This window comes from Canis lupus, chromosome 1 (assembly GCF_011100685.1).
Source record: "Canis lupus familiaris isolate Mischka breed German Shepherd chromosome 1, alternate assembly UU_Cfam_GSD_1.0, whole genome shotgun sequence".
NCBI lineage: Eukaryota > Metazoa > Chordata > Mammalia > Carnivora > Canidae > Canis > Canis lupus.
This window is the reverse complement of record NC_049222.1, coordinates 68,640,825-68,654,877: the sequence shown is the minus strand read 5'-3', so window position 1 is coordinate 68,654,877 and position 14,053 is coordinate 68,640,825. Positions and strand designations below refer to the sequence as shown.

At 38.5% G+C, this 14,053-nt stretch overlaps 1 protein-coding gene across 2 annotated transcripts in view; it reads right to left on the bottom strand.

The window, feature by feature from the left end:
* Positions 1-14,053, bottom strand: part of LAMA2 (laminin subunit alpha 2) — a 584,053-nt gene continuing 570,000 nt past the window's right edge. For both annotated transcript variants that reach the window (XM_038526758.1, XM_038526759.1), the window contains 4 exons: positions 13,654-13,807; positions 11,303-11,433; positions 9,149-9,371; positions 1-982 (listed from right to left, as the gene is read on the bottom strand). In XM_038526758.1, the coding sequence (XP_038382686.1) occupies positions 825-982; positions 9,149-9,371; positions 11,303-11,433; positions 13,654-13,807 (666 nt within the window). In that variant the 3' untranslated portion in view covers positions 1-824. The remainder of the gene's footprint in view (positions 983-9,148; positions 9,372-11,302; positions 11,434-13,653; positions 13,808-14,053) is intronic.

Here is a 14,053-nt window from a genome sequence, read left to right as displayed (position 1 = left end):
TACTTTTATTAAGTTTTTGGTTTATTGTTTCCTGGTAAGTAAAAATGCATTTCAGCATTACTCCCCTGTGATTATGAATATTGTGATTTTCACTGCAAAATGAAGGAGCCCAGAGTGTCGATACTGTAGTATCAAATGTGTGCTTAATTGTCATTCTGGAGCTTGGTTCTGGTGTCTCCCCAAAGCCTATAAATCATTATCAAACAGGAAAATCAAGTAATTAAGCTCTCTGGCCTGAATCTTATCTATACTCTCTAAATATATGCTCAGCATAAAAAAGTATTCACTCATATGGCTATTTAAACCCCCTAATAATGAACTTGCATCAGGGAAATGATTTGCTAATGCTTTCTCAAACAGAGGGAGTAAAGGAGCTGATTTCTTCCCAATCAAACATGCCAAATCCACTGTTTTTTTCAGTGGCCTGAACAGAAAGCCAAGGCTGATGTATGTGGAAGAGGGTGATAAAAGTATTAGTAGGAGTTAGTAAAAACAAACAAGAAAGTTGCCTTCACAAATTACATCTGAGATCTTCTTGAGATGAGTCCAAGGCATGTTGCAAATTCATTAGTTTATCAGTTGTCTTTCATCTTTAAAATCACACAAAACAAGCAATTATTTAGAATGAAATAACTGGTTTAATATTCATGGACTTGAGAAAACTTGAATTTAAATTCAGGCTGGGATCTGAATTAGCACCAACCGAATACAGAAAGAAGTCAATATACATGCACAAATTAGTTTTAATAACATATATGGTTAAGATATATTTCTTTTACTCGATATACTTGAAGGACCACTCTTGGAGTTAAAACTTATTTGTATTAGTTGGCTGGGCATGATACAGGCTGGACGCCCCGTAGCTCCAGGGCCTTGGCAAAATTGACCTCCAGTGGCTTGCCCGTGCCTTTGGTGAGCCTCAGAGACCGGATGCAACCTCGAAACCTAACGTTGGTCGTCAGACCAAACTGGTTGAGGCCATCTGAAAAACAAAGCAAAAAGCACTCAGCTTTGACATGCAGCTTCTGTTTTAAAGGAATTTAAAAAATTTTAATTGTAGTGTAGTACTTGACAGTCAGCATTATATTATTTTCCGGTGTACAATACGGCGATTCAGGAATTCCGGTCTATAACTCAGTGCTCATCAAGGTAAGTGCGCTCCTCATCCTGTTCCTCTATTTCACCCATCCCCACCCACCTCCTCTCTGATAACCATCCGTTTAATCTCTAGAGATAAGAGTCCAAATTTTTGGTTTTTGGTCCCCGCCCCTTCGTGCATTTGTTTTGTTGTTTCTTAAATTCCACATATGAGTGAAGTCATATGATTGTCTTTCTCTGACTGGCTTATTTTGTTTAGCATTATACAATCTCCATCTATTTGTGTTGTCACAAATGGCAGGATTTCATTCTTTTTTAATGGTGGAATAATATTCCATTGTATGTATAACCACATGTTTATCCATGCATCTATTTATGGACACGGGCTGCTGCCTATCTTGGCTACTGTAAATAATGCTGCAACAAACATAGGGATGCATGTATCCCTTCAAATTACTGTTTCATATCCTTTGTGTATATACCCAGGAGTGTGATTATTGGATGTAGGGTTCTATTTTTAATTTTTTGAAGAACTTCTCTACCCTCTCACAGTAGCTACAGCTACACCAGCTCGCATTCCCACCAAGAGTGCACGAGGGCTCCTTTTACTCTGCATCTTCACCAACACTTGTTGTTTCTTGTGTTTTTGGATTTTAGCCCTTCTGACAGGTGTGAGGTGATACCTCCTTTTAGTTTTGATTTGCATTTCCCTGATGATGAGTGATGTTGAGCATCTTTTCATGTGTCTGTTGGCCATCTGGATGTCGTCCTTGGAGGAATGTGTGTTCATGTCTTCTGCCCATTTTTTATTGGATTGTTTGTTTCTGGGGTGTTGAGTTGTCCTACTTTTTTTTAATATATATTTCAGATACTAACCCTTTATTGGGTATGCCATTTGTAAATATCTTTTCCCATTCAGTAGGTTGTCTTTCAGTTTTGTTGGCTGTTTCCTTTGCTGTGCAGAGCTCTTTATTTTGATATAGTCTCAATAGTTTATTTTTGCTGTTGTTTACCTTGACTCAGGAGACACAGACTTTTAGAAAAATGTTGTTATGGCCAAAGTCAGAGAAATTACTGCCTGTGCTGTCTTCTGGGATTTAACGGTTTCAAACCTTACATTTAGGTCCTTAATCCATTTTGAAGGTTTTGTTGGTGTAAGAAAGTGGTCCGGTTTCATTCTTTTGCATGTTGTTGCCCAGTTTTCCCAACACCATTTGTTGAAGAGTCTGTCTTTTTCCCATTACATATTCTGGCCTCCTTTATTAAATAGTATTTGACCTTAAGGTGGGATTATTTTCTAAGCTTTCTATTCTGTTCCACTGATCAATGGGTCTATTTTTGTGCCAATAGCATATTGTTTGTACAAATCAACTTTGTAATTATGACTTGAAATTTGAAATTGTGATGCCTTCAGCTTTGTGTTTATTTTTCAAGATTGCTTTGGCCATTTGAAATCTTATGTGGTTTTATACAAATTTTAGGACTTTTGAGTTCTGTGAGAAATACAGTTGGAATTTTTTTTAATTTTTTTTTATTTATTTATGATAGTCACACACACAGAGAGAGAGAGAGAGAGAGAGGCAGAGACATAGGCAGAGGGAGAAGCAGGCTCCATGCACCGGGAGCCCGACGTGGGATTCGATCCCGGGTCTCCAGGATTGCGCCCTGGGCCAAAGGCAGGCGCTAAACCGCTGCGCCACCCAGGGATCCCTACAGTTGGAATTTTGATAGGGATTGCATTAAACCTGAAGATTGATTTGGGTAGTATGGACATTTTAAAGTCTTCATGTTTGTTTGTGACATTTTCAATTTCCTTTGTTAATGTTTTATAGTTTTCAGACTATAGGTCTTTCATCTCTTTGGCTAAATTTATTCGAAGGTGTTTTATTTTTTATACAATTATAAATTGGGTTGTTTTCTTTCTCTTTTGGCCACTTCATCATGAGTGTATAGAAATGCAGTGGATTTCTGTACATTGATTTTCTATTGTGACCTTACTGAATGCCTTATCAGTTCTAGTCGTTTTTTGGTGGAATTTAGGGTTTTCCATATATAGGTATCATGTCATCTGCAAATAGTGAAAATTGTGCTTCTTCCTAACCAATCTGGATGGTTTTCATTGCTTTTATCTTACCTGATGGCTATGGCCAGAACTTCTAGTACCATACTGAATAAAAGTGGTAAGAGTGGACATTCTTGTATTGTTTTTGACCTTAGTGGAAAAGCTCTCAGTTTTTTACCATTGAGTGTGATGTTATTTGTGGGTTTTTCTCATATGGCCTTTATTATGTTGAGGTATGTTCCCTCTAAACCTACTTAGTTGAGTTTTTTTTCATGAATGGATGTTGTACTTTGTCAACGTTCTATGAAGCCGGGATTACCAAAACCAGAATAAGACTCTACAAAAAAAGAGAACTACAGGCCAATTTCTCTGATGATTCCATCAGAATGATTCCATCATGAATGGATGTTGTACTTTGTCAAATGCTTTTTCTGCATGTATTGAAATGATTCTATGATTTTTATCCTTTCTCTTGTGATGTGATGTATTATGCTGATTGGTTTGTGATTGGTTTGCGATTATTAAACCACCCTTGCATCCAAGGATTAAATCCTACTTGATCATGGTGATTTTTCTGTTAATGTATTGTGGATTCAGTTTGCTAGTATTTTGTTGAGGATTTTTATACTTACATCAGAGAAATTGGCCTGTGGTTCTCTTTTTTGGTAGAGTCTTATTCTGGTTTTGGTAATCCTGGCTTCATAGAATGAATTTGGAAGTTTTCCTTCCTCTTCTATTTTTTGAACAGCTTGAGGAGAATATGTATTGATTCTTCTTTAAATGTTTGGTAGAATTCACCTATGAAGCCATCTGGTCCTAGACTTTTGTTTGTTGTGAATCTTTTGATAACAGATTCAATTTCATTCTCAGTAATTGGTCTGTTCAAATTTTCTCTTTCTTCCTGATTCAGTTTTGTTATATTTGTTAGGTTATATGTTTCTAAGAATTTAGCACTGGGTGTTATGCTATATGTTGGCAAACTGAACTCCAATAAAAAAAATGTACAAAAAAAGAAAAAGAAAGAAATAGAGAAAGAAAGAAAAAAAAGAATTTATTTATTCTACGTTGTCCAGTTTGTTGGCATATATTTTTCATAATATAATATAAGTTGTTTTTTCTCCTTTCATTTCTGATTTTTAGTTCTCTTTCTCTCTCTCTCTCTCTCTCTCTCTCTCTTTCTCTCTCTGTGTGTGTCTCTCTCTTTTAAATCTGACTGGAGGTTTATCAATTTTGTTCATCTTTTCAAAGAATCAGTTCCTGGTTTCATTAATCTGTTCTATTGTTTTTTTAAATTTAAGCTTCTATTTCATTTATTTCAGTGTTAATCTTTGTCACTTCTTCTGACGGTTTCAGGTTTGTTGTTCTTTTTCTAGTTCCTTTAGGTGTAAGATTTATGTTGTTTATTTAAGATTTTTCTTGATTCTTGAAGTAGACCTGTATTGCTCTCTACCTCCTCCTTAGGACCACTTTTGCTATATCGCAAAGATTCGGGAACATTGTGTTTTCATTTTCATTTGTCCCAGTATTTTCTGATTTCCTTTTTGATTTCTTGGTTGACCCATTCATTGTTTATTAGCATGTTATTTAATCTCCATGTATTTATAGTCTTTCCAGACTTTTTCTTATAGTTGATTTCCAGTTTCAGTGCATTTTGGTCAGAAAATATGCATGGCATGGCTGGGATCTTTTTAAATTTGTTGAGGCTTGTTTGGTGGGCTAATATGTGATCTCTATTCTAGAGAATGTTCCATGTGCACTTGAAAAGAATGTGTATCCTGCTTTCTGGGATGGAATGTTCTGAATGGATCTGTTTAATCCATCTTGTCTAGTATGGCATATAAAGACCCTCTTTCCTTGTTGATTTTCTGCTTAGATTATCCATCCATTGATGTAAGTGGGGTGTTAAAGTCCCCCACTGTTATTGCATTATTATTGATTAGTTCTTTATATTTGTTACTAAATTTTAAATTTGGTGGAATTTAGAGTTTTCCATATATAGGTATCTGGTTGCATAAATATTTACCATTGTTATATCTTCTTGTTGAATTGTCCCTTTAGTATCATATACTGTCCTTGTCTCCTATTACAATCTTTTGTTTTAAAGTCTATTTTTGTCTGATATAAGTATTGCTGCCTGGCTTCCTTTTCCTATCTATTTGCATGACAAATGTTTCTCCATCCCCTCACTTTTGATCTGCAGGTGTCCTCACTTCTCAGATAAGTCTCTTGTAGGCACAGCATTTGGCTGGGTCTTGTTTTGTTATCCATTCTGTCACCTGATGTCTTTTGATTGGAACATTTAGTCCATTTACATTTAAAGTAATAACTGATAGGTATGTATTTATTGCCATTTTTTTATTTGCTTTGTGGTTGTTTTAGAGATCTTCTCTGTTCATTTCTTCCCTTGCTCTCTTCTCTCACCATAAGTTGGTTTTCTTTAGTGATATCTTGGAATCCTTTCTTTTTATATTTTGTGGATCTATTATTAGTTTTTGTTCTGCAGTTACTTAGGTTTGTATATAACATCTTCTTCATACTGCAGCCTATGTTAAATTGATGGTCACTTAAATTTAAATCCATTTTTCACTCCTCTCCTCTCCACATTTTAGATGGTGTCATACTTTACATCCTCTCATTTTGTGAATCCCTTGACTACTTTTTACAGATACACTTATTTTTACTTTGTGCTTCCTACTTTTCTCACTCTTACTGATGGTCTTTCCTTTCCACCCAAAGAGTTCCACTTAACATTTCTTGGAGGGCTGGTTTTCTGGCCATGAACTCCTTTAACTTTTGTTTGTCTGGGAAACTCTTTATCTCTCCTATTCTGAATAATAGGAGAGATTTTTATTATTAATTATCATTATTATTTTTTATTATTAATTATTAATAATAGAAGAGATGATCTTACCAGATAGAATATTCTTAGATGAAGATTTTTTTTTCTCTTTTAGCACTTTGAATATATTATTCTCTACCTTCTGGCTTGCCAAGTTCCTGCTGAAAAATTTGCTGAGAGCCTAATGGGTTTCCCTTGTATATAACTGTGTTCTTTTCTCACAGTGCTTTTAAATTTCTTTTTGTATCACTACTTTTTGCCATTTTGATTACTGTGTGTTTTGATGTGAACTCCTTTGGTTGATTTTGTTGGGGATCTTTGTGTCTCCTGGATCTGAATTTCTGTTTCCTTCCCTAGTCTTGGGATGTTTTCAGCTAGTATTTCTTCAAATAAATGTTCTGCCTCATTTTCTCTCTATTCTTCTGGGATCCCTATAATGTGAATATCATTACACTTGATGGAGTCACTGAGTTCTCCAAGTCTGTTCTCCTTTTGCATAATTTTTTCCCTCTCCTCCACTCAGGTTGATTACTTTCCATTACTCTGTACTCCAGGTTACTGATTTGTTCTTCTGCTTCCTCTAATCTGCTATTTATTTCATCTAGTTTATTTTTAGTTTCAATTGTTGTGTTCTTCATGTCTGATTGGTTCTTTTTTTGTCTTTTTGTTAAGAGTCTTATTGACGTTCTCTACTCTTTTCCACTCTTTTCTCAAGGCCAATGAGGATCTTTATGATCATTACTTTAAATTCTCTATCAGGCATATTTAGCTATGATTTGCTTAGTTCTCTTGCTATAATTTTGTCCTGTTCTTTTACTTGGGACATTTTCCTCTGTTTCCTCATTTTGTCTAACTCTATGCATTTGGTTCTCTGTGTTAAAGTCTCTTGCTCTTAAAAGTAGTGAGTGGGTGTGCACTTTTTACAAGGTAGAGCTGGTCATCTGCCAGAAGGATTGTGCCACTGTCACTGAGACCAGGCCAATCTGCAAAATGCACATGAGCAGCATGCACAGTTTTAACAAGGTGCATATGCTGTCTGTGAGAGATGACCAGCTGCTGCTACTGGAATAGAGGCCCTCCGAAGCACAAGGTTGGGAGATGCAGTGTTGGCAAGGTTTGTACTGGTCTTCTGTGCACAGTCAGGACTAGAGTGGGCCAAGCTGGAGGGGGTGGGGCTTGGTGTAAGCAAGTCAGGATGAATGTTGGGACTGCACTGGTTCCTGCAGGTGACCGTGTGTTTGTGCTGGGAGGTAGAGGAGGGAAACAGTAGTTGATGGCTTCTTTGCTCCTGGAGGAGTCTCCTAGGAATCTCTGTCTCTCTGGACAGTAATTAACTCCCTCCTATATGCCCCAGGTATTTTTCAAATTGTGCTTCTCTGCTGTTTGTCCACAGGCTGTTTGTTGTGCTCTGTCTTTACAGATGGGGACACAGTTTCTTATCATCATCCTGGCTCTCTTAGAGCCAAGTCTGCTGATTTTTAATGTTCTAGGCTTTAAGTCCTGCTGGTTGTAAGAACTCCCAAATTTGGCCCCTCTGCTTTTCAAAGCCAAATGTTATAGAGACCTGTCTTCCGCATGCATTCTGATCCCATTATGATTGTCTATTTCTCTCCTCTTTCCACACCCCTGGCTGTTTCATTTCTGTCAATGGCCTGTGGTCCTTTAGCTCCTCACTGCATCTGAGCCCTTCCTACCCTCTCCTCTACATTTAGTTGTGGAGTTTTTTCTTCCTGTCTTCAGGTCATTTTCTGGGTTATTTACACTGATGAGTGTGTTATCTAGTTGTGTCTTTGGGAGGAGGTGAGCTTAGAGTCCTCTCTGCCATCTTCCCTGAAAGTGTTCGAAGAGCATATTTACAAGTCAGCTGTTACCTTGAGGTTAAGTCGGAAGGCTGTTTTTTTTTTTTTTTTTTTTCCCGGAAGGCTGTTTTAAGTAAAGTTCGTGATTTTGTTCTTAGCCTTGCTGACAATTAAACTTGTAGCATTTCTATTGTTATATATCCCGAAATTTGGAGTCATGTAGAATGATACATTTTAAGATAGGAATTTGGTTTGGAATGAACAAATTTACAGCTGTGTTATATTATGGAATTTAATGAAAGAATTCAATTGATCAAATACTTTACTGAATTAGGGCATGGACGTTTAATGGTGACTTTACTATTTTACATTGTAAAAATACATCTTAAAAGATTAAGCTGGTTAAAAACTCATACAAAATTTTTGTTGTTGTTGTTAAGGAGACTCCATTCTTTCAGCAGGCCTAGGAGGTGCTAGCTATGATCTCATTTCATAGACTGTGAGTGGGGAAATAGGATATCTCCAGAGCATCTTGGGGGTTATCCTGATTGAAGCAGAAATAGGTCCTTTTCAAACTCAGAAGCAACTTTGGAAAGAGGAGCTGTGAATTGGTCCCCATTGCTCCTATATGTTTTCCTCCATTAACCACTGCTGAATATATATATTTTGCTTGTTTTGTTAGGCAGAGGAGCTTTACGTAAATGGGAATGACAGTTTCTCTTGCCAACATGCTGAAAGACCATTCTAAGTGTGTGTTATTACAGTATTTATAAAGAGGCGGTTGGGCCATTTCTCATCAAGTTGGGCACTCTTGTTTATGGGCACTTTAGGTAACTGTGGTTTATGTGCTACACTTAATGTGCTGGACAGGGATTCTGAATGCAGATTTATTGCTTGGGTTTCTTTGTAATATAAATATAAACTCCATAATAACCTAAAGGGGAAATTAGCTTGTTTAACCCAATGATTTCCAGAACTTGAGGAAATAAGTTCCATTACATTTTATGATTCCTCTGGTATATTAATTTTCAAAAAATCAGAAAGAACACCAATGCTGGCCTTCATCGCTGTTAAATGCCTCATATCTTTTATAAGCCAAATTCATTTCCTCTAGCCTCCATCTCCCCATGAATGAAACTTTGGGGGCTACCCTGTAAAGTTCGGTCCCAGTTGGTTTATATAAGTAATATGCTCATTTTACACACTGGAAGTTTCAGGTAAGGTGTTATTTATGGGAGTAGATGTTAAAGCTAGGAAGTGTACTTATGCACACATTCATGGACATAGTTATACAAATAAATTTAAATACACTAACAACAAAGAAATTCTTATGGAGTAGATAAGGCTCACCTGGGAAACCTCCAACAAACACAGGGTCATTTGTATCAGCCGATGTGGATGCTTGGTTTGGGCTCTGGGCTTCCACCTGCTTCCCATCTACTGTCAGCTCAATGCGGTGTTTGATCTTGTTGGCTGTGACTTTATGCCACTGTCCGTCACACAGATGCCCCGGGATCCCAGCATCATAGACAGCAGTGAATCGGCCGGCACCATTGTCCACATGAAACATAAGCTAGAAAGTAGGAAGTGGAACAGTCACAGATGGTTTCATTAGACAGGTATCGTGATGGCTCACATAGCAAAAAATGTTATGTTTGTAGGAAGGGCATCAGCTGGAATGGTTTAGAAATGAACATATCTGGGGCATTTTAAAAATTAAAAAGAGTTTGCAGAAATTAAAATACAAATTTAATAACCAGGAGTCACAAAGTATATTCTTTGCTTCTGGGCATTGTTGGGAGCAAGAGACAAGGTGTGTGAAACTAGTAATAATTCCGTGTTCAGAAAATGCGATATATAATTTGAGGCTGGCTGACCAAAAAGGTACCTCATATACACCGGGACAAATCCTAGCATGGATCTTTATAGAGTGTGAGAGTCCTTAGTGAACCCTATAAAATTTCTTAAAAGATGTTTAGAGTGATTCATTAATTCGATTCACAAATTCATTTTAGAGGATTATTTTTTTTAAATGTAAGCTTTTGATATTTTAATTGCATGTATTCTTTTTTTTTTTTCCTTCATGGATTCCATTTTATATGCAGGATGGAGAATAACATAAATTACTTTCTTGGGCAGGCTTGATGTGTCACAGGTGCCAAAGACTTTGAGCCAGAAGGCCAGTTAAATTCTTAACAATGAAGAACTTAGATTGGAAGTTCATGTCTAAATGAGAAAAATCTGTTTTCAGTAACATGGAACAGTCCCTGAAATTTGAGATGACAGAGTTCTTTTTGAAGCTGATGAAGGAAAGAAACATATTGAAACATTAAAAACAGTCAGTCTGGCAACACATTTGACAAGGGAATAGGAGAGACGTAGGGGTTTTGAAAAGAAGATGAAACACTGCAATAGGTAAAAAGTTTGTAAACTAAATGGTGATGTGAGTACTAAGATTTTACTATATTGGGTGGAGTTTGTAAGAGCAGGACTTGGGGAGAAATACAATGCATTGTAATGGAACTTGATCCTCAGCAAACTGATAGTAGTGGTTATTCGCAGGTGATGGGGCGAGGCTGACTCTGACGCTGTGTAGTGAACGTGTCTGAAAACGCGGCAAAGCCATGAGCTGCTGCCGATCTGTTTCCCCCTTTTGCCTCCGTACTCCTGGAGCTTTTTGCTTCATTGCCTTTGGTGATGGTTTGAAGGCCGGAGGGAGAGACGAGGCAACAGAAAGCATATTTGAGGTCACTGCGTGGTCTTCCCCCTTGGGAGGCCACAGCACCGTAGAGCGGACACAGGCCCAGAGATGGAGCGGGATTCCTACTGAAGAGCCCGAGGGAAAACCTGGGTAACTTCTTGCTTTGCCTGCCTCTTTCCCTGCTGCCTGTAGTTCACAGGCTATTCACGGGTCATCTCAGTGCAGGATGCTGCTCCTGGGCAGGCAGGGACTGGATGGGTGTTTAGAATTAGCTTGTCCATGGTAAGCCAACGGACACAATTTATTATACTAATATAAATTTATTATGAATTGGCACTTCTTTTGGAAATGGTAGCAGGATGTTTTTAAATCAACATCTAGAACTGACACGTTAGCTAGCCACCTTGACTTCGGAGAAGTGCCTACTGTGTGAGAAGAGGCAAAGGCTGAGTTTAGACAGTCCAGGCCCCCCTCCTCTTTTTCCATTGGGATCTATAGTTTTACATACAACGTATTCACAAAGAGAGAATATCGGTGTACTTTTAGCAACACAGTAGAGCTTGAGATCTAAAACCATTTGGCCCATCCTTTGTCAATACAATTGGCTGACTGTAGAATCAGCACATTTAAACTTTACCCTGGTCTACAGAGTAATTGTGCTGAAAACACACAGTAGAGACAATCTAGAAGGATGAAAAGATGCAATCTAGTTTCTCCCAACACAGTATCGGCAGGGCTTCACAACAGCAGTTCTTACGTATGGACATGAGGCAATCTGAAGTATTTAGACAGCTGGCACTCACCTTTTCATCAATCATTTCAATACCCATTCCATCCATTTTCTGGCTGCTGATTCCCAGGAGAACTCCAGTGGTTCTAGTTGTGCGAAATTCAAATTCTACAAGAAGGTCCAATCCCACCTTGAACCCACCAACTGTAAAATGAAGATTTTTTTTTAAATTATAGATTAGAGCTGAGGGATTGTGAATTCCAATTTGTACAGTGTAATGAATTTAGATTTCAGCTCAGATATTAATCAGTTATAATAAGTTCCAGACTCTCTTATGGCCTATACTTCCAACAGTGTATCATATAACACACTTCATAGTTTTTGCTTATTTTTTGGTCGCCTTCCCTCCTAGCATGTAAGTTCTGCGAGGAAAATTTTATTCCAGCACTTACCAAAATATCTGGCACCCAGGGAGGTTTAATAAATAGTTGTTGAATAAATAAATGGATGAAAAAACACACACAGAGATTAACTCAAAGAATCTCACAGCAATGTATAATTGTGTTGGAATTCTTACTGTTGGATTAAGTCAAGCATTTCAGTGATTATTCAGTAAGATTTTATGAGGCCACTCGAAGATTATTGTGCCACAGTGATCTGAAAGGGTTCAGAAGTTCCCATTTTATTAATAAAGAAAGGGATTGCAAGTGCAATTTCGAAGGAAAAGATCCTGGGACATAAACAGATTTTCCCAGTTCATCCAGGGAGGTTTCTTCTATAATTTCTTATATTGGGTACATTGATTTATTTAATCTTTTAGGGAGTATTTAAGATATGCCTCTCAGAAACAAAGCCATTTGTTAAGAGTGGGTTAGATCACAAATCAGTGGCATGGAGTATTAAGGAAGAACTCATGGAAATTCTCTGCATGTCTTCTATTTACTAGGCAAGAAATAAATGCTCTGTGTAACTGTGATTGTCTCCAATGAATGGTAGTATCTGTTATGTGAAAAACTTCTTGTTCTACAGAGAACCTTGGTGGGTTTGGATGTGCAAAGGTGGGTTTGGAGCAGATTTTAAGAGAAAAAGAAGCTGAATTGTTCTGCAAAATAAAACAGAAAGTGCGTGTTTTTGTCTCTGAAAGGGAGAGGTAAGGAGGGGAAAGGAACAACATGGGGGCCCCTGGGGGGCTCAGGGTCTGAGCGTCTGCCTTCAGCCCAGGGTGTGATCCTGGGGTACTGGGATAGAGTTCCGCATCGGGCTCCCCGTAGGGAGCCTGCTTCTCCCTCTGCCTGGGTCTCTGCCTCTCTCTGTGTGTCTCTCAGGAATAAATAAATACAATCATTAAAAAGAACAACACGAAGCAGTTCAGCTGAAGACAGAGGTGACCAGCAAAAGCCATGGTGATCTGATGGCTGAAAAGTTTTTTAGGACAAAGATATAAAAGGTTTAAAAGAAGCTGTGTGTTTCCAGCGACGTGACCTCCTGTAAGTGTCCACGTATTGTGTAGACTGTGTTACAGCCTCCGGAGGGACTGGCAGGACTTGTGGGCAGCTGGGGACGTGGCTAAGTTTCTGGTCCGGTTTGATCCAGAACCAGAGAGCCCGGGCAGAAAGGCCTGAACAGTCCGTCTCAAGGTATGATAATGTCTATTCTTGTTATTATATAGAAGATACTTCATATTTTTCTTTCCAAATCGTACATTTGGAAAGAAAATGTGATCCAGGCCTGATCTGGAGATGTTCACTGGGAAGGTGCACATGCGTGAGGTCAGGGAATTGCTACTCACCATCACCATCGATGAGAAACAGGTGCCGGGACGTGTGCACTGGGTGAATGTGTGGGAGGTCGTGGCATGAAGCCTTGCAAGGAATTGAAGAGGGGAAGAAAGAAAAATGCTACCTCATCTCCAGAAAGGTACACAAGGAAAACTGGAAAGTAGATCAATTATGTGCATAAACATATGGGCTTTTTAAAAAAATAATTAATTAATTTATTAGAGAGTGAGACCTCGAATGGGGGGCAGGCAGAGAGAAGTAGACCCTCGGCTGAGCAGGGAGCCCGACGCAGGGCTTGGTCCCAGGACCCTGAGATCATGACCTGAGCCGAAGGAATGACTGAGCCCCCCAGGTGCCCCAACATACGGCCCTTCTTGTAGAATTAAATTCATTTTGCTGTTATTGATCTCTAGGGAAGGAGATGGAATAAGCTCTCCAAATAGCCTTTTACTTTATTTTTTCTATTCGTTTGCCTCAGAATCAGGTACATTAATCTTTGAAGTTTGTGGTATTACTTCTATACATTTTTATTTCTAGTTTAAGTAAACTAATTTAAGAAATCCAGGACTTTTATTTTCCAATAACTGCAAGAAGTTAATGTCTGTACCTGTTAATATTCAACAAGAAAAAAGTGGGAGTGCCTCACCTGCTTTGGCAAAACCTGTTCCATCAAAATATGTTCCTCTCTGAGCACGAGCAAAACACGTTCCAACGTGGAAGCTGGAGGTTGGCTGTTCAAGATCGGCGGGGGCCTCTGCCATCTGAAAATTCCTGATGCAGCCTTCAATGCTGTAGGTCACCTACATATTCAGGTCAGAAAAAAAAAAAATCAAATATCAGGGTTTACCAGAATTTTGCCTTGATATGGAATTCGTGATTTGTGGGGATGCTCTGTGCTTGTAATCATCACCCAGTCGTCTTAAGACAGCCCGCGACCTCCTGGGACCTCCTATCACACCAGGCTTCACACAGTGGGTGTGGAGCATCCTGCATGGGGCTTTTCAACAAGGATGCCTATAGCCTGTACCTAGCCTGCTCTGATAGTG